The 20,859-nt window shown below is 32.4% G+C and overlaps 1 protein-coding gene across 1 annotated transcript; it reads right to left on the bottom strand.

Moving 5' to 3' along the window:
- Positions 1-1,098: 1,098 nt before the first annotated feature.
- On the bottom strand, positions 1,099-19,449 carry LOC139500476 (putative leucine-rich repeat-containing protein DDB_G0290503). The gene is made up of 8 exons (XM_071289215.1): positions 18,595-19,449; positions 18,040-18,147; positions 15,576-15,677; positions 12,984-13,105; positions 10,767-12,002; positions 7,043-7,480; positions 5,310-5,371; positions 1,099-1,368 (listed from the first exon to the last, which is right to left on the bottom strand). Exons 1-8 carry the CDS (start codon positions 19,395-19,397, stop codon positions 1,099-1,101), a joined length of 3,141 nt encoding a protein of 1,046 aa, XP_071145316.1. The 5' UTR covers positions 19,398-19,449.
- Positions 19,450-20,859: the final 1,410 nt, after the last annotated feature.

Below are 20,859 nucleotides of genomic sequence, written 5' to 3'. Positions count from 1 at the left end.
TGCGCAGACTATGAAATGTTTTTAAAGGTGGAAAATGTTCTATGATAGATATCATTTTGTCAGACACTTTTCGTTTTTTGATTTGATTCTTATAATATGCCAACAATCTGTATATTTGATAGAGTTTAACATTAAATTGTGCGTTTTACTCTTAACAGACGTATAGCCAACCCGATTAACAGACCAATCTCCCATATAGCCGCATACTCAATATAGATTAACCGACCAATCTCTCGGTAAGCCGAGTGTCGGCCGTGAACTCTAACAAGGCGTTTGTGTTGGATAGTGAATATATTTTAATATATTCAATTTCTCCTGAATAACATTAACGATATCTTTAAGTATAATGCAGAATGATTGCCAATGAGACAACTTAATCAAAAGATCATAAACAATCATTGATCAAATACACCACTCCCCTCTCCCCACATATATATGTATATCATTTATCTATTCAGGGGGAAAACTTACATCTTTCTTTGATTTTGTTCATTGATATATTAATGGTAATACAGACATGAGATCAGTTACTTTGTGTTCGATCTATGAGATTGAATGTCCCTCTGGTATTTTTCGCCCCTCTTTTAAATCATCGTTTTCAAAGCGATTTGTGGAGCAGGATCTGCTTACCATTCCGGAGCACCTGGGATCACCCCTAGTTTTTGGTGGGGTTCGTGTTGTTTATTCTTGAGTTTTCTATGTTGTGTCATGTGTACTATTGTTTGTCTGTTTGTCTTTTTCATTTTTAGCCATGGCGTTGTCAGCTTATTTTAGATTTATGAGTTTGACTGTCTCTTTGGTATCTTTCGTCCCTCTTTTGTATTGTACTTATATTAACCGGTGTTGACTAAATGTCTTTATTATGTATGAGGGTATTGCACGATCGACTTCCTACAGAAGTGGTTTCGTTGCTATTAAAATGGAAAAGTAAAGGTTTCATTTAAACCGGATATTTTTTTGACATTTTGGACACAATTGGGCGCTCATAAACAAATATGTGTTGGCACCCTTTAGCAACTAGTAAATAAAAAATAAGATGTGGTATGATCGCCAATGAGACAACTGTCCACAAATGACACAGAAATTAACATTTATAGGTCACCGTACGGCTTTCAACAATGAATAAAGCCAATACCGCATAGATATATCCGCAATAGGTTTCCAATGTGGTAGGCATCCATGGCAAATAGCCTTGCAACGAAGGTTTCCGGGACTTGTCGTTATTACCTGCCCATAGCTTATACCATTAGGATAAAACTGTTTGCATTCTGCATATATTCTTTCTCCTCCTGCCTCTAATATGGACGCAGAGACTGCACCTTTCTCCAATTCCAGATTTCTGTTTGAACTGTTAACTAAAATGTCAACCTTAAAGCACATATGATTTATGATTAAACCATTTACCGTATCTCAACATCTTGAGATCCAACACACAAAATTGTTTAAAAACATATTTCATGAAATGAACTAACTTCCTGTTGTATAACATTTTTTTGTTTTTGTATTTAAATGGTTTTTGTTGTAAGAGTGATAAAACGTTAGCCATTATATCTATTAGATCAATATATATTTGTATTTCAAAAGGACATTAATTTTGTACTATGTTTATGATGTCTTAACACTATACTTGTTTGATATAATACATAATAAATTAATACATGGAGAAAGCATGCTTTATAAGCTGCAATTTGCGTTGCAAGTAAAGAGACAGCCATTTACTCATATTAAATTTCGTTAATTGACCAAGCGACTTAGATGAGAAATCAAGGTACCAAACCAATACTTTGAATATCGTGATTATCGAGCTCATGGTTAGTCTTTATAGTAAAAAAATTTAATACGCCTGACGCGCATTTCGTCTACAAAAGACTCATCAGTTACGCCCTTATAAAGTTATAAAGCCGAACCACTACTGTACAAAGTTGAGGAGCATTGAGGACCTAAAACTCCAAAAAATGTACCAAATACAAGACAATCTCTATTTTTGGAAAAAGAAGATCTTTAGTTTTTCGAAAATTTCAAAGTTTTGAAACAGGAATTTAATGTACAAAAAATGACCATATAACTGATATTCATGTCAACACCAAAGTGCTGACTACTGGGTTAGTGATACCCTAAATTTTGGATCCTCAATGCTCTTCAACTTTGTACTTGTTTGGCTTTAGAATTTTTTTTTATATGAGCGTCACTGATGAGTCTTATGTAGACGAAACGCACGTCTGGCGTACTTAATTATAATTCTGGTACCTTTGATAACTATTGTACCAAATACGGCTAAGTTGGAATAAGAAAATCCTTAGTTATTCGAAAAATATAATTGATATTCATGTCAACACCAAAGTGCTGACTATTGGGTTAGTGATACCCTCGGGGACGAAACGTCCACCAGCAGTGCCATTGACCCAGTGGTGTAAATAGTTATCAAAGGCGGACTAACTAACTAATTTTGTTCCCTTTTAAATACCCGCCACATCTTATTTGCGTGGGATAGCAAAATAATTTAGATTGGTAGATCATTCTTAGGAATATTATCATATCAAATAACTATGCCACGTCTTTTTATCAAAAAACGGGTTCTGTTCCGTCCAGATGGGGATTATACTGATTTGCTGCTGCTTAATGGGTCTTAATTTCTAATTAAAATGTATTATTGCTATTTCGATCTCCATTCTTTTTTCTCATTGCACTAAATTGGGTAATGATATGCGATACATATGACAAATATGATTTTGCATTTTGGGTTTAGAATAGTAAAGAAAAGTTAACAATAATTGATAAATAATTGTTTTTCGAGAAAAAAAATAAAACAACAAACCATTTTTAACTACACAAATATTCTGTTTTATACTGTAAAAAGGCGATAAGATATAATGTTTACATTATTACTTGTATATCAGCAATGCTTTTAAAGAACATGTAACCAGAAAAATTATTAATAAGTATCAAAAAAGGTTTATTAGAAACATATTCATTTGTTTTAATGTTAGACATATTCAAGACTTAATTGATCACGAAAAAACATTAAATATAGAAAGACAAGATTTGTAAGATTTTTCCTAATTATGTCATTCATGGACATGGGATTTCTTGTTATCATTTTGAAAAATGTTTGAATTAACGAAACTATGAACAGCGTGCAACATTATATACTGGTTAACAAAGTTGTGGTATTTATAATGAAAGAATTTCAGACTTTATCTTAACTTAAGAAGGAATACTTCCGTGATGATTTGTTATCAGTTCATCGATTTTTATATGTGTGAAGATCATTACCTTAAGGTAGATTGGTCTAAATTAAAATCCATTAATTTTGTTTAATAACAGGTCAAAACGTAGTTTAAACCATGGATTTTTCAAAAAACTAAGGTAAAAAGTATTGTTTGCCGGGATTTTTCACGCTACAAGTTGTACAGCACTGTCCGATGTTATATTTATTTGCACGGAAAACCGAATATGGGTGATAAAAAAATACTACGCAATATTATTTTAAGATAAAATAATGGAAAGATAGCCCTTAAAGTATGGTTCAGATAGGAAAAAAACAAAACCACATAGGTCATATGGCTTGTCTTCTTGCTACATAAAAAAATATCACAAAACATTTTACCTAATCTGAGTTATTTCCCTTATCTCTGAGTTATCTCCCCTTAAATGACAGTAAACAAAATTATAAATCAAACAAAATAGTTAGCTTTTTTTGTAGAATACAGCCGGAAATATGATAAGAAAATACTTCACCTGAATGACATAATTAACTGACGGGGAAACCTCATTTCTCAGTTATAAGAAATGAATAGAAAGCTGAAGCGAACAAAATAGAAATTCGAATCCTTTTCCGGTTTTATTTTGAATAAAAAAATATTGCAGATTGCATATAGGCAAAACAATTTATTAAAAAAAGATTGTATAAATATTTTCGTTCTTATGTTGTACTGTTATACCACTGTCCCAGGTTAGAGGAGGGTTAAGATCCCGCTAACATGTTCAACCCCGCCGCATTCTGTGTGGTTGTGCCTGACCCAAGTCAGGAGCTTGTAATGCAGTGGTTGTCGTTTGTTTATGTTTTACATATTTGGTTTTCGTTCATTTCTTTCACATAAATTAGACCGTTAGTTTTCTCGTTTAAATTGTTTCACATTGTCTTTTCGGGGCAATTTATAGCAGACTATGCCGTATGGGTTTTGTTCATAGTTGAATGCCATACGGTTACCTATAGTTGTTAATTTCTGTGTTACATGTATGTTGGTCTTTAGTAAAGAAATGTCTCATTGGCAATCATACCATATCTTCTTTTTTTATACAGTCAATGATAACGCATTGGAAGTATTGTTGTCATACACATGTATCAAACATGTCAGAGGAAAATATTACACTGGGAATATACATTTGAAAAAATGAAGAATGTATTTCATTTGTGGAGGCAGGGGAATAATTCAAATTTAATTGTGAAAATACTTATTATAAAACCGATTGATTTTTCTACTTTGAACTTCTTTGTCAGGTTTTAGAACACTTCCTGCCAAATATATGAAAGATACAAAAAGTAATAGCGATAAATGCATGGGATGGTTTCACAGATAAAATGCATAGAAATACTAGAAGTTTATCGTGTAAGAGGATTACAAATTATTGATACACCCAGTTATATAATTATGTCTCTTTAAAGCATCGTTGGTTAGTAAACTCATAAGACTGATGGTATTTCAGCGTGGTTGGTATAAACGAGTTATTTTTGTTTTAAATTATATCGGGAAGAATTATATCAAATTTTCCCTCAGTATAAAAATGAAGTATCGGCATGTTGCGCAATATCAGGTTGTGAACAAACAAACGAATTTATCAAAAATAAGAAAACAGGTAGTTTTGGAGAAAAGTAACAAGGGAGTTTTGAAAAGGCAAGTCTATTACAAAAAGGCAAATTCAAACTTGTCTCTCGTGCCTTGTGGAGGATGTAAAAGGTTTTCCCCTGTTTGAGGTGAATGTTTACTGCATTTTGAAAGTTTGTGGGGTTTTTTTGCAAAATAAAGATTATAAGACTAATTAGATAGCAGAAATGTTTTTGAAAGTCATGGCCTTAAATAATAAAGACCGATAGTTTAATAATAAGAAGAGTGAAATTCCTAGATATAAAATGCAGTAATCAGGAATTATTTCTAATTGATTTATGCATAACAACCTCATTTATTAACATACGCAATGTTCAAATAACAGAGTTTTTATTCATTTATTACCATAGAAAACTTGCATAATACAGTTCTGAACAGACTTAATCTTAATTGACAATTGACAAGTATAAGCAGTAACAATACCTTTTGGTCTACTAATTTTCCATTCACTATTACAATTGAAATATCAGCTGGTTTTCTTGTGACTACAAGACAGATTATAATATTATACTAAATGCGATAAGAAGAAAATACGTCAATGGGACATTATATCTTATTTGCACATTTTCATATTCAGTTAACCCTAAAATTGGAGTAAATACCCATGTCGATTAGGTCACAACTTCATGATAAATATCCGTAATCCGGAAAAAATGTGACTAATGAAATTAACCTCGGACGAATACACAACCCGGAAACCATAATACCACTAGCATTGTCCAGGTGGCATAAAACTATTTATTAACATGAAATTTGTATTCACACCGATGAACTGTAATGTTTAAAGTTATAACACATTTAAATATTTAACAGATCTTTTGAGAACTATTGATAGTATTGAAATCAAACAATAAAGTAATGAATATTTACAAATCCAGTATACAGGCTGAAGAACATATTGTTTTGTCATACCAAAAGAAGAATCTGTAAAGAATTAAATGGTAGATTCGTCTGAACGGGTGTTTTGATCCTTCAGTTATAAACGCAATTAAATGGAATTTCTAAGAAAAGTTATTTAACCTTTATTTGATGAAATATGAAGACAGTGCTTCTGATTAACCTAAATTCGATAACTTTATAACAAAACAGGATCTGCTTTGGATAAAAATCGAACATATTCAAATAGTTATCAATACATAGGTTAACTTATTTTTTATTGAAAATTCCAAATGCAAAGTCTATAATCATTTGTAAATTAAGTTGACATTTGAATCCTACAAAATAGACAAAAATCATCTTTTTCAAAATCAATCGAAGTCTCATCCAGGTTGATTGGTTAAAAGAGTTCAAGTGGAGACCTTGTATATTCCATATTAGGTAAGTAGATAGGCGGGGCTTATTTCAATACACTGTTAGTAGTGGAGTTACTACTTTGGCACTATTTGATTATTCAAATGTATTAAAAGTTCTGTTTACTATTGTTATATCAAAGTTGTTGATATTAAATTGTGATTATTGACATTAGTTCTTTATGTGCGGACCAATGGTAGCAGGTTCTAAAATTGAAAAATTGAACACTTTGATATATAACTTAACAGATGTGGTAAGATTACAAGTTTGACAACTCTAGTCTAAATTCAAGAAATAAAGATAGTCGGTAAGATAAATTCGTTACATAGTGTGCTATTGGCATAATATGCTGTGCTCTCACCCCATATGAAATTTACTGACACCGTATACATCATATTAGGTCCCTTACACACTATGTAACTTATAGTATCCATTCACTTGCATAAGGTTGATTTTTATCAAATATATTATAGAGAAGTTATGACGAAATAAAATCGTGACCATGAGAGTCAAACAAGACGTCTATAGATAAGCAAAAAAAAGATGATTATTCTAAAATAATTTTAAGAGTTGTGGATTATGTTTACCTGGTTGATAGAAAAGAAAAATGCCAAAATGGCAAATACCTGTCTTGGAACAGACATTTCCTAATGTAGAAAACGGTGGACAAAACTTGGTTATTAGCTACTAATAAACAAACCTTTCACTTGTATGACAGTTACATCAAGATTCATTATATTGACAGCAGTGTATGAAATATGACACATAAAGGAAATTGTAGATTGCTGGCAACAATCAATCACTACTGTGATATTCTAAAAAAATCTTTGTCACAAGCTTCAAAAGAAAAACTTTAAAATGCCTACCACTAATTCCAGGAGATCTTTGTTCAAACATGGTCGTAAAATCAAACAGCGTGAGAAAGTTTGAAAGTCCATCGTTCAGAACATCCATCAAAGGAGATATTTTTTCACTTTCAATGCACAAGAAGATTTGATTCAAATATTGAAGTTTATATTGGCATGCCTTGTAGGCTAAAAGAAACCAACGAAGAAAAGTGGATTCAGGAATATCATTGCCAATATCAGTGGTAATAACAACACTCTGTAACTGGGTTTTCGCCACTTCTGTCAATATATCTTGGATTCGTGTTACCATTTCTTTCTCTATTTGTACCTCCGGTTTGAAAAATGGTACAGGAAAATATGCTACCATTAAACAAGGCAGATTTCCTGTTGATGAAGTGATAACTATTTCTTCAAGTCTTGAAATTTCTTTTACCACCCCCTGCATAACACATCCACCTATAATAAATATGAGTGCACATTAGTAAAGCAGAACATATACTTTTGTGTAAAACGTCAAACAAAGGATGTTTGATAGCATAGACATTAAAAATAAGTTTTAAAAGTTCTGTAAAGGTATTCGAAAGGCCGCACAAAAACAAGATTCGTGTTTCTTTTTTGATTACAGTATCATACAATTTCAACGTTGTTTATAATAATACATTTAATAATAAAACATATATGGCATGTATGTACTTTATACGAAAAATAAGTAATATGAAACCGATTAAGGTTAAAAAAAAAAAAAGGTATTCGTAAAATTCAAGCAAAACCTAATGTTTATAAATTCGTATTATAAAATGTCACTAAAAAGATCAGATCAATCGTTTCAAAACATATGTGTTTGGTCGATACCTAACTTATCATTCTCAAAAATAAGTATCTACCATCCTTTTGCAGTCGAATCATTTTAAAATTTTAAAAGTTAAAAAAAATAAAGTAGTATAAACCAAAAACAACTGATCACTTTGAATGTAAACCCCCTCTGCAATAATCATTTTTTCTCGTCACTGTTCCTTGAATATAACTTGACTAGGCAATAGACAACGGCCATTCTTTTAACCGAGGGCGCTGAAGATTTATCGGAAACAATACTGCACACAATGAATAAATTCTATCAATACTGTCTTATTATACAATGCAATGCCAATATTATAAACGGAAATAGTAGATATGAGTATGCATAGATGCGTTTTTTATATAGATCAAACCGTTGGTTTTTCCGTTTGAATGGTTTTACACTAGTATTTTATGGGGCCCGTGACAGCTTGCTATTCGATGTGATCCAAGGCTCCGTGTTGAACACCGTACATTGACCTATAATGGTTTACTTTTATAAATTGTGACTTGGATGGAGAATTGCCTAATTGGCACACATACCACATCTTCTGATATCTATAGGTAGTTCGGATAACAGATATACTTCATCAGTTTAATGCAAAATGAAGCTTATTATTCTATTCTGATTATACTCGAACAAGCATAAATGTAATACAAATTCAAAATCGAACCAAGCATCTAAACCCCTTAATAATAAATTTCACACAATTCTAGTATTAAACAACATATGTATCACAAACTGCGGTGGCGGCCCTGTGCGATTAGAACTATACCTTTTTGTTGATTCCATTATTAATGCCAATGATTTTAATTTTCTTATCCATAATCTTTCTCAACGATACTTCATTCCTTAGAACAACCAGAAATGTGATCAATGAGGGTAATAGTCAGACGATTGAGTTTAGCCAGTGCATATCAATTACTTTAAAGATAGGAATGTCTATCTTACATCCATAGTCACTAAGGTGGCCGTTCATGCGTTTGTGTAATTGTTTTTCTGACATACTGTGTATCACATTTACAAACTGTAGAATATGCACTAGGTTCGTAGTCTTGCAAATAACATTGCAAAATATGGCGTAGAGAGATGTTTAAAATTGAAATCAAAGTATATGAACCCAAGCAGTTGAACAACGATATAACCAAAAAAAGACATAAAAATAGTCAAATACATCTTACCCTTCCGGAGCATCTGAGATCATCCCTAGTTTCTGGTGGGTTCGTGTTGCTTATTTTTTTAGTTTTCTATGTTTTCGATTTATGAGTTTGACTGTCCATCTGGTGTCGTTCATCCCCTTTTACATGTCTAAAGTCCACTTTACCTGGTGGAACTAAAATCTTATTTGTGTTATGATTTAAAAGCTTATACACGGACAATTGTAGAAACATAAAACCAAGTGTATCCCGCCATTTTATCTTAAAATCTCCTGTACTTAGTCCAGAATATAGCAGATGTTATCAAATAGTCCGTTTATTTGTACATAGGCCTTTTTGTCGTTGTTCCGTGCTTCTGATGTTTTCTTTTATAGTTGATGTGTTTCCCTGGGGTTGGTTTATGTTTCTAACCGGCATTTGTGTTCACTTTAGGTAGCAATACACAGTTATGAGTTAGTTCCGCATTTTGGCCCCGGTGGATTTTTCAAATATGAAAGTTATTGTGTAATAAAATTCAGTTTTAGACAGCTGAGTACTAATTTAGCCTTTAAAGATAGTTTATAACATCATCAAGATTATTATGCCCCACCTACGATAGTAGAGGGGCATTATGTTTTCTGGTCTGTGCCTCCGTTCGTCCGTACGTCCGTTCGTCCGTACGTCCGTTCGTCCGTCTGTGCGTCCGTTCGCTTCAGGTTAAAGTTTTTGGTCAAGGTAGTTTTTGAAGAAGTTGAAGTCTAATCAACTTGAAACTTAGTACACATGTTCGCTATGATATGATCTTTCTAACTTTAATTCCAAATTAAAGTTTTGACCCCAATTTCACGGTCCACTGAACATAGAAAATGATAGTGCGAGTGGGGTATCCGTGTACTTGGGACACATTCTTGTTTTTTACATGTTTTATTGGCTATTTTCTGTTTGACTCTACGTATTTCCATAGCTAGACCAGCCATCGGTCAAGAAATTAATGTAATGTTTACAAACACTTTTTTTCTAGACGAAGTTTTTGACGCAATTTTACAAAAAAAAAAAATGAGACGAAAGACATGATTTTCATTGGATTAACTGAAAGATATATCTAAACAGCTTCAGAAAAGGTATTACTTCAAGCGATTGAAATTCTACTTTTAAGAAAATTTGGGGAAATATGTAACATCTTTTCCTCCCTTTTTGCAATATTTTATAGCAAATAAATGCAGATTGTTGCCAAGGATACACCCAAAAGAAACTATATTTTATCATTTTCTATACTCGATATACAATCTATGGAAGATTCTGATTACATACATATGCACATAGCACATATATGACACAAATAGTAAGCCTAACATTGCAAGAAAGCAATGAAAAGGGGAAGATAAAATCTATGAGGGCAAATTTTGATATTTTTTTTCCTAACTGTTAATTGCTTCCTTAAGAAAGTTTGTTTTAAATAAAGTCAGTAAGAATTAAATACTAATAAGCTGATGATAGAGATGTATCGACCCTGTCTTGGTTGACAATTATTAACATCCCTGTTGACCTGAGACTTAATTCGAAAAACGTGTCAATATGTCACCTGTATGCATTGGGACCAAAACCCAAGCAACACATATGTGACATAGACGCATACGTGCAGATGTAAAAAAAAAAAAAACTAAACGTCTGATTTTAGTACATTAAATCTAAAAGAAAATATTAGAAACAGAAACAAACGACAAGAACTTTATTAAAAACCTTACATTAAGCATGTTTTTACCATACTCACCGTCAGTGACTATAGCCTTTCCAATCTTTCCTAATCTATGTTGTTCTTCACCTTTGGTTACTGGGTATACAATGACATCAGCAGCCATAGCTGTTACTGATCCATGAACAAATACTATGTGTTGATCTTTGGTTTGGCTAACCCACTGAGCCAGTTGCTGATGACTAATGCAGCTAGTATTTACATCTGTAAACACTGAGCTACAAAACTGGTTTTCCAGTTTTGGAATACTTTTAGAGGATAAATCTTTGATGACATCAACAGGGTTGTCCACGTGACATGACCATTTCTGTTCTATGAATGAACTATCTTTTAAACTTTCCGATGCTCTCTGTACGTCTGATGCTACTCCTTGTAACAATACGGCTTCATTTTCTTCCTTAAAGAAAACATTCCATTTTCTTTCAAATTTCTCTATCTCTTTTGAGTGGAACTTCCTTAAATGTTGTAAAATATTCGAACTTAGAACAGTTATTTCCTTTTGTCGGTTTAAGATGAGTGTTTGTTCGTATTTTGTATGAGCTTCAGAAATCCTATTGATAAGTTCAACAAAATTCCTTACACCGCTTTTCAGCCCGATAACCACCAAATCTTTTTCATGAATATCAAATATCATGTTTGCTTTATGATCGTTGATAAATGTAACCATGCTTTTCTCCTTCAGTACTTCGTCAAAAGCTGGAGAACGTGTAATTTTTTCCCAATCCAAACAGCGTTGTACCACAGCCACAGCTTTTGATCCCTTTCCTTTTAACGTAAATAATTTGATATAACCTTCATCTCTATCACTGTACCAATAACATAAAATGGCTTCTATTTCAAGTTTCTTGTTTATGTATTCTCTAATATTTTCCCTTTGAGCAAGTTCCAACATTCTTTCTGGTATTTGTGTTGGTTTCCCTTGAACATTTTTTAAACATTCAGTATCAATACAATAGTCAAAAAAAATCTGCATTTGTTTCTCAACTACTCTTTGTGTATCAATGAACGTTATAGCATTTTTGTTCATTTTAGCATTACAGGTCGGATTTTCTTTGTTTAAAAAAGAAATAAAGTCAAGATTCTGTAGCACACAGAACTGTAGTTGATTAAGCTTTAATGTTTTCAAAGTGTCAGTCTCAGTAGAGAGTTTTGAAAATCTATCTGCCCCATTTTTATTTAAATCACTTTCTGTCAGTTGGTTGTCACTTTCATTAGTAGTATTGCAACCTGTCAAGGCATATTGAAGTCCTTTGTCTGAAAAGAAGAACTTAAAGATGATATTTACCAACAAAAATAACTAAATCATATTGAAAGTATTGAAGGTAAAGGTCAAGCTACATGTATCAAAGTAAGTGCTGTAAAAAAGTGTATACACGAGGACTCCTAAAGTGAGTCACGGTAATTTTCTTATCACCTACACGAAGAGAATGTATAAATAAAACATGGTTAATTAGGGACTTTCCGTTTTTAGATTTGACTCGGAGTTCAGTGTTTTTATGGTTTTACTTGTTACCATTACAATCTGTCTTTGGTGATTTAAATATTTCATAACTGGTACGAAAATTATAGTGATATTTGGTTTTATATCTTGCTATTAAGAGTTGAAGTAATATGATAATATCGTTAAAACCGTATTTAAAGCTGTACATGTGTGTAATCCTGCGTCATTGTTTTCTATCTTTATGTCAAAAATAAACAAATTACAAAAAAAAGTGAATCACGTCTTGCCCTAATTGAGAATGACTACACTTAAATAGAACTAAAAAAATTGGAAAAGGAAATGAGGAATGTATCAAAGCGACAACAACCCGACCATAGAGCAGATAACATAAACCTAGAATGATACGACATAATAGGCAAATTCAATTTTGTTTAATCGATCATTTTTAATGTCAGAATAGGGGAGAGTCGAAAAAGCGGACGTGTGAGCACTGAATTGTTAAATTGATATGGTTTTAGTCATTTAGTTTAATTTGAAAATGTAGAATAGATTTATTTAAGAACACCTAGACATTTCCTGTTAATTGAGGGGCATAAATGCTATCCTGTTAATTAAGAAACACAAATGCACAATGGTTGGATAGAATAAAAAGGTCTGCTATTCTAAAATTGTTTTACTGTAGAATAGAATCTCAGTTATTTAATGAATAAAGTTCAGTCATTCTGAAATGTCGAAGAATTATATCAATATGCATATATGTTTCTTTTAAGTATGTTCATAATATGCTTTATTACCTGTTTGAAGTTTTGATGTGTTTTTCTTTTCACTTTCTTTCAATTTTCTTTCCAGTTCTCTTATTCTATCTTCAAAATTTATCGTTAGTTTGTTGGTTTTATCTGCATTAGTATGCACTTCACTGGAATATACATTATATGATAAATATAAAAACAAGAAGACACCTATCAACCAAAGACCATATGGTGCAGACGATTGCAACTATTGACCTCTTTGCGATCTACAACAATAATAAAATCAATACCGTATAGTTACCAAAACATCAAAAGGTCTAGACATGACAAAATGTGAGAACAAAAACTTAGATCATGATGTTTCGGTAACTATACGGTATCACCACCAACTACATGATGAAAGACAACAATAAACAAACAAACAAAAAATATACAACTGTAAAAAATACTTCTCCATTATCCCTATAAAGCATATAGCTACTGGTACAGTGTCAAGAGCCTGTAGAAATGTTAATTGAGCTCAATTATAAAGGTGCGTGTGTACAATTTTTGCAAACTCAAATAATGCGCTAACCTTTAAGAAAATAAGGTAAATTAACAAACAAAATTCACTCATCAGATCGACATACAACAAAAAAAACATTTTGAAATAGACTAAATGAGGCTAGATCATTCACACCCCGCAACATTTACTAGTAGTATGTGCCTGTCCCAAGTCAGAAGTCAGTAGCTGTCTTGTTTTGATGTTCATTGTGTTGTAATTAAGTCGGGCCGTTAGTTTTTTTTTCGTTTGCATTTTTTACATTGGTCATTTCGGAGCCTTTTAAAACTGACTATGCGGTATGGGTTTACATGGCTTTTGAAGATCGTACAGTAACCTACAGCTGACACGTTTTGCGCCGTTTTCCTTTTGTGGAAAGTTTTTGCATAGTATATCATACAACATAGTATACTTATATAAAGACACCCCGTAACGATTTACGAGTACTCGCCATTACTGAGAGATGGTTCAACACCAAGTTCAAGATATGAAAAAGATACTAAAGGGACATTCAAACTGGTATATCATCAATTATGTAAGCATGATAAAAACTAGATTTTGACAAATTACCGAAAACATTCTTCTATAAATCTTGAATTAAATCGAAAACGGATTATTTTTCCAGCTTGTATAACCTGCTGCTTTATTTATCAGTCTTGTCGTCTCTCGAAGATTCATTATAACACAGAAAAAACAATAATTAAAAAAGTCTTGGTATTTTTGAAAACAAAAGTATTTTTTAGGATGCTGTTAATTCACGGGAAACACAATCACAGTTTAAATATGGTAATTTCGTTTTGTCCAATTTTGGGGATATAGCCTTTTATCCGTTTTACCCCTCTCAAATTCAGGTACTTTTAGTGCTTAGCTTTCACCTTTTAGTACAATTCATTTATAAATTGCTGTTATTTTTCTCTAATAAGGTTAATTATTTGACAAGGTGAAATCGGGTAGTATTATCTGATCTAACAAAAACACAGAGTGAACGTGAACGGGTACCTGCACACCGTGTGACATAACATATTTGAATATTATTACTATAAATGCTTTATGCATTCATCTTTGTCGCCTGTTCATGCAAGCAAAGCTCTGGATTCTACCTTTTTAATATCATATCATTGAAAAAATGTAATCACTCAGAAAGCATTTAGATAAATAGACATCATTGAGATGGGACCCCACTGTAAATATCATGGGGTAAAAGATGTGTATGAATATGCTGATATGAAGCACTTTTTGAAAGTTTTATTAAGTCTCGTTATGTGCTGAGATTTTATTCTATGTTTGTTTTTTTAAGTGATTTATTTGACAATTTTATTCAACTGCTTAATGATACCCTGAACCTGCTTTCATTGTTTAATAGTGATATCACTGCATGATGTCAATTCATTGTTGACCACTAGGTGACTTATTGATATGGGTTGATATCATAATAAATCATAACGATTCTCAAGAAATTGAGCGGACACGATCTCTACCGTATGACATGGGTTGGAACTGGTACATACATTATGACATACACTCTAGTGTTGGTTAATATATATGTCAAGTGTAAACTTTGAAATAATAATGATTCTCAAGATATAGAGCGAACACGAGCTTTACCATAGGTCATGAAGTTATCAACTGACACCAAAGTGAAGTCTTTGAAATTTGACCTAGAAAAATGTACAAACATTATGTCATACTCTGGTGTTTGTTAATATTCATAACAAGTGTAAAGTATGAAATCATAACGGTTCGCTAGATCTCTAGATATGAGGCGGACACAGTTTGTTACTGACGGACGAGCGGTTGTCAACTGAAACCAAAGTTTGTTACCTTGATCTTTGACCTAGGATGTTGTACAAACATTATGACATACCCTCTGGTGTTGGGTGATATATATATGAAGTATAAAGTATGAAACTATAGCATGTCTCTAAATATAGAGCGGACACAACTTGTAACGGACTGTGTGACGGACGGACGGACAAACTGATCGTTATAGGGATATGCATGTATAAGACACCGAATAAAAATCATCTACATTGTCAATTGTTCATCTACATAATCAATTGTACATACAATTGAGTGGGAAATCTTTTATAGCTTACTTTGATAATGTCCTTATCTCGTCTTGTTTCAATTTCAATTCATCTGTAAGTTTGGTTTTCTCTTCCTCAAATTTTGTTACTGCCTTGCTATTTTCCTGTAATCTATGAAAAGAAGCCTCATGTCAGTAACTGCTAGTAGTCCTTTGTTATTTATGTATCATTGTAATTTTGCTTAGTTTCTTTTGTTACCTATTCTGACATCATTGGACTTATTTTAAACTGAATACTATTGTGCGTATTGCTATGTGTATCCTTATTATACATTAGCTATAGGTATAAAGGGAGGGTTGAGGTCTAATAAAACATGTTTAACCCTGTTGCATTTTCATATCACTAATATTGAACTCAGTTTTATAACAACGGCCGCTTGTAAGACACTAGAAAACAGTCTAGGAACATTCAAACTTGATTACGGAAATATTCTGATATACGGCGTGTGTTTCATTTTCGCTTTGTATTCGGAGTGCCCATTCCTAGATTTACAGTTATTCTTTAAACATTTCATATATAAAACTGCTAACAATCGAGTTTACATAAACATGATTTGCATACTTATTAATGATTTAACCCTGATTGTGAAATAACATATGTATATGAAATCAGTATTTTTATGTTTATTGGTAAACACCGGCGCGGGACATTTGGACTTTTCATAGGACATTTGCGCTTTTTGTTTTGGACACTTGCGCTTGAATTCATAGGTTCATTTTCGCTTTTTACATAGGACATTTGCGCTTTTTACATAGGACATTTGCGCTTTTGCAATATTTGGTTTGCATGACTATCCTCATCTAATTCGGACTTAAGACAGGCATGTTTACAGCTAAAACTATTAAAAGTAAACATTCTAAAGACATAAAAACACGCACAGTCATCGCAGGTCAGTTTTTGCTTGATATCTAAAGCCCATAGAACTGAACAAATTTAGCTCTTGTTATCTGTTCTGACTGGTATTTTGCCCATATTTCAAAAATATAATCATGTTCTCTTTCTCAATTCTAGAGTGCCTGTTCATCGATATTTCGAATCTTAATTTAATTGACCGACTGTTTTTAAATGATACTCTTCAAAAAGATAAAAATAGCAGGATGAGTGAGCAGAACTGTTCATTATATTGGACATGGAAATATTTTGTATCATTTTTCGTCATAATGACAAATATAAGTTGAGTTCATCTACTTAACATTTTTCTCATTAGAATTAAAGGTAGACGACTATAGGTAAAAAGCGCAAATGTCCAGTCAAGTTAATACAGGTGAATCAAAATTATTTAACGCGCAAATGTCCATAGTGTTTGAAATGTTATATGGTTTTACAGGTAAAAACATGCGCAAACGTCATGTGCCCAGATCAATAGAGTGTGTATAATTTATTAAGATATCTGTTTTTATAATATTTAAATTTGATTATCATAAAAACATGCCATATCTTTTAACAACATAGAAGTCAGTTACCTGATAAAAAGTAACAGACGTCTATCGATTGTCCATGTTTGTAGTCATATCTGACCTAAACATTTTTTATTTTGTGTAAACATTTAAAGATAAATGCATCACATTTTAACGAATATTTACACAAACATTCTTTCAAAATGATCTGGCTCAAACTTGATTTGAAACTTCAATTTTAATGTTTATTTCCGGTTGGCATTTTTGTTGTTTTTTTATGTCAGTATTTGCATCGGATTTCTTGTATGTTGTATGTTTTGTCTTTGATTTGTTTTCATTACCTTGCTGCATGTACAGCGCCTTGGTGTTATTTTATCTTATATATAAGGAGCTTTATTAATTTTCATTTTTTTTTTCTTAACTTATGCTTATGGTCCTTGTCCAAAATAAGGTGTGTATATGGTTACTATTGTGAGAAACATTAACATCAATTTTCTCTAATAATAGACCAAATATGAAAAAAATTGGCCAGATTATTTTTTGTCGGTTACTTTTTTTAAGTTTAATGGTCCAAAGTAACAGTTAAATTAAAAGTAATAAGGGTTTTTTGAAGCAATTGCCAGTTAGATAGAAGATGCGCAATTGCATTATGTAATGAAGAATCCATGAAAGTTTAATTTAAATTAATTCGCTGGTGCAAATGGTGAATAAGAATTTGCAGATGGGGCCTGTTGACTTCAAAGAATAAGGTTTATGTTTTCCTATGGAAAAACTCAGGAATCATTCTAATCAAAAAGTCATTTGGGAGATGCACAAAAAACATTAAGTTATACAAAAAATGTGAATAATACAATAAAAAATCATTATTTGGTAGAAAAAATGGCCTGAATGCACTTAACCACCATTTGGTACGCCGATTTCTATAATTCAGTACTCTATAAGAACGATTGCTCTAAATGAAAAGGTATATTTGAGCTTCGTGAAAGCTAGTTTAATAAGTTATATATTTAACCTGTCTAATGTTTTTTGTTTATTGAAAATTTTAAGAGCTTGTTGCACACAAAATCAGGAATTACTTTGAAAATTCTTGTTGCTGCCTTCCTTTTAGTTCTGTTTTCAGTTTTTCGTTTTCCTCTAACAGCTCGTTTACTTTTTTCTCCTTTTCTTCTACTTCTCGAGATAATCTAAACATATCAAATTAAGAAAATAAGTTAAACGAATTTGGAGTACTTTATGTAAATACAGTAAAAACGACAATACGAGTATAAGTTTAAAGGCCTACTTAAACCTTTAATGATTAACTTTAACAAATTGTGACTTGGATCGAGAGTTATATCATTGGCACTCATGCAAATACATCTTCTTATATCTAATCATGACTCAGATATGTTTTAGTGCAATGAATGTAGGATCAATTTCACTAAATCAAGGGAATATTTTTTTCGACACGTTTCGTATGCAACCGGATGTGACATACTATAATTTGAGGTATTACATTTATAACACTATGGTTATGTAGATTTACGGAAGAGTTTTCAGTTTGTGGCGACTAGAAGTTTTGGGAAATGATGTAAAAGAGGGACGAAAGATACCAGAGAGACGGAAAAAAAACTGCAATTTTTATTACTTACCTCATTTGGAATTTTTCATCAATTTCGTCAATAACGGATTTCGTAAGTTTTGTCTGATTGAAACTTTCGATTCGACGAGGGACAGCAAGCAGATCGTCAGTTTCTTCGTCATTCATTTGGACATCTGTTTGAAGAGCTTTCCATTCTGAAAGGAAAGTGCTATCATGTGTTTCTTGCAAAAGATTTTCAAACTTCAATAATCGATCATTTGTTTCATTGTGGCGTCTTTTAAAGAAAGTTCTTTTTTTCTCTAAATCTTGTTTTTCTATGTATTCAAAGTCAGATGCAGTTGTCAAGTGTATTCGTTTATATCGATCAGTTATCTCATGTAATTCACCTGTAGTTTTTGTTACCGTCGCAACATAAGACTCGCAGTCCGACTTTATTTGAACGGAAAATTTATTATCAATGGTCTCAATTTTCTTCTTGGCTATTTCAACTTTCGTTTTTATCTTTTCTATAATCTGGTTCACTGTTTGTCTACATGTATCTGCAACGCTTTTTATCTTTTCAGTTTTATGTTCATTGTGGTTACTTGTCATACATTCTGCGCATGTAAGACATTCACATTTTCTACAATAACAAAGAAATTGCTTCTTGTGAGTTTCACAAACCGGGTGGGGTTTGAAAACGCGATTTCCTTCCTTTTGAATATTTGCCACCTTGTGACCCTTAAAACCAGGAACTTTATCATGAACATCCTGTCTACATTTAACGCACAAAACCTGATGACAATCGTCACAGTATAGATCTGCTACTGCTTTCTTGCAATATCCACACTTTATCGCTGGAATCTGAGCCATGTTATTGAAGTGTCACTTTTTCTTTTTCTTTTACGGTCACAAATATGGCGAATCAAACTATTTATATGTATGACCTCTGTATCGATAACCTATAAATAGTTGATTACGCGCTTATAAAAGATAAAGTATTCACCTTCAACTTTTATATTTTAAACCGATCATTTACTTTAAAAAGTAAATTGAAAGTTAAAATTGTATACGTATCTGTTATGAACTAAGCTTGGCCTCAAACACTTTTATGAACTTACTTTCTAGTTATTTACTATATTCCTATGTAGGTACCGTACATTTCAAGAATGACTTTGAATAACTATATACTTTTAAACAATAAAAAAATAAAACGGATATGTTTATCACGAATCCTCATTTCACTAGTAACTAAAACGTGTTAAAAGATAAAAACTTATTATACTCAATATGATGTGTGTACATTTTTTTTTTTTTCGTATTATTTTTTGGTTGTCTCACCATCGTTTTTGTGTTCTGCAATTTGTTCTTTGTCTTTTTGTACTTTGAATATGAAAACGATGTGGTATAAGTGCGAATAAGACACCTCTGAGAAATTTTTACAAAACAAAACGGAACGGAAAATTGACACAATTTTCCGGATGCGTGAAGCGGGAATTTGAAAAAAAAAGAACTGTGCGGGCGGATCCCACAAACAAGGAATTAAATTTGTGTGGCCCTTTTGGTAAATATTTATGTTATTGTCTTTCAAGTTTGTCGAGCCAGAGACTTATCGCAAAAGTGAGACATAGCGATCCTACATTCCGTCGTCGTCGTCGTTAAGATAATAACTTCCTTAAACTATCCTGGATTGGTACTAAACTTGACAGAAGCTTAATCTTGATCATAAGCGATTATGTTGAGGAAATTTTTTAAAAACATATTTTATTTTTTTTCAGTTTATTGCTCATAAATTGACTTAGTTTTTCTTTCAATAACATTACATCTGCATTTAAAAATTCTCCAACATGTAGTAGAATCATAAACCATCCTGTATTTTTGCCAAACTTGGATAGAAGTTGCTTTTTCTTCTTCAAGGTAAGGAACCGGATTCAATAACTGAATGTATCAGGTCCAGCGAAAACTTTATGCCGTGTTGGACAACACAGAACGTTTCTCTTGGCGATTTTCATTTAAAAAGTTCTGTATATATATATATATATATACAACTCGTCTAAACATCAACCCAACAATGTTAGATCTGTAAATTTGCTTTCGCAAATTTTTGGTTCTTCCCTCGCCGGGATTCGAACCCATGCTACTGTGATATCGTGACACCAAATCGCCTGCACTGCAGCCGTCCCGCTAGACCACACGACCACCTGGGCTCTCAAAAAAAGAGCTTTCGCTAGCCGTGTGTTCCCTTTCCACGTCAGTTTTAATCTAGCGGCGTACTGCAGTACATGATATATAAGACATGAAGATGTTATTTTTACAGATCAGCTAAATTATCTAT

Source organism: Mytilus edulis, chromosome 13 (assembly GCF_963676685.1).
Source record: "Mytilus edulis chromosome 13, xbMytEdul2.2, whole genome shotgun sequence".
In the NCBI taxonomy this organism is placed as follows: domain Eukaryota; kingdom Metazoa; phylum Mollusca; class Bivalvia; order Mytilida; family Mytilidae; genus Mytilus; species Mytilus edulis.
The sequence above is the reverse complement of the archived record's forward strand: the minus strand, read 5'-3'. Positions and strand labels throughout refer to the sequence as shown.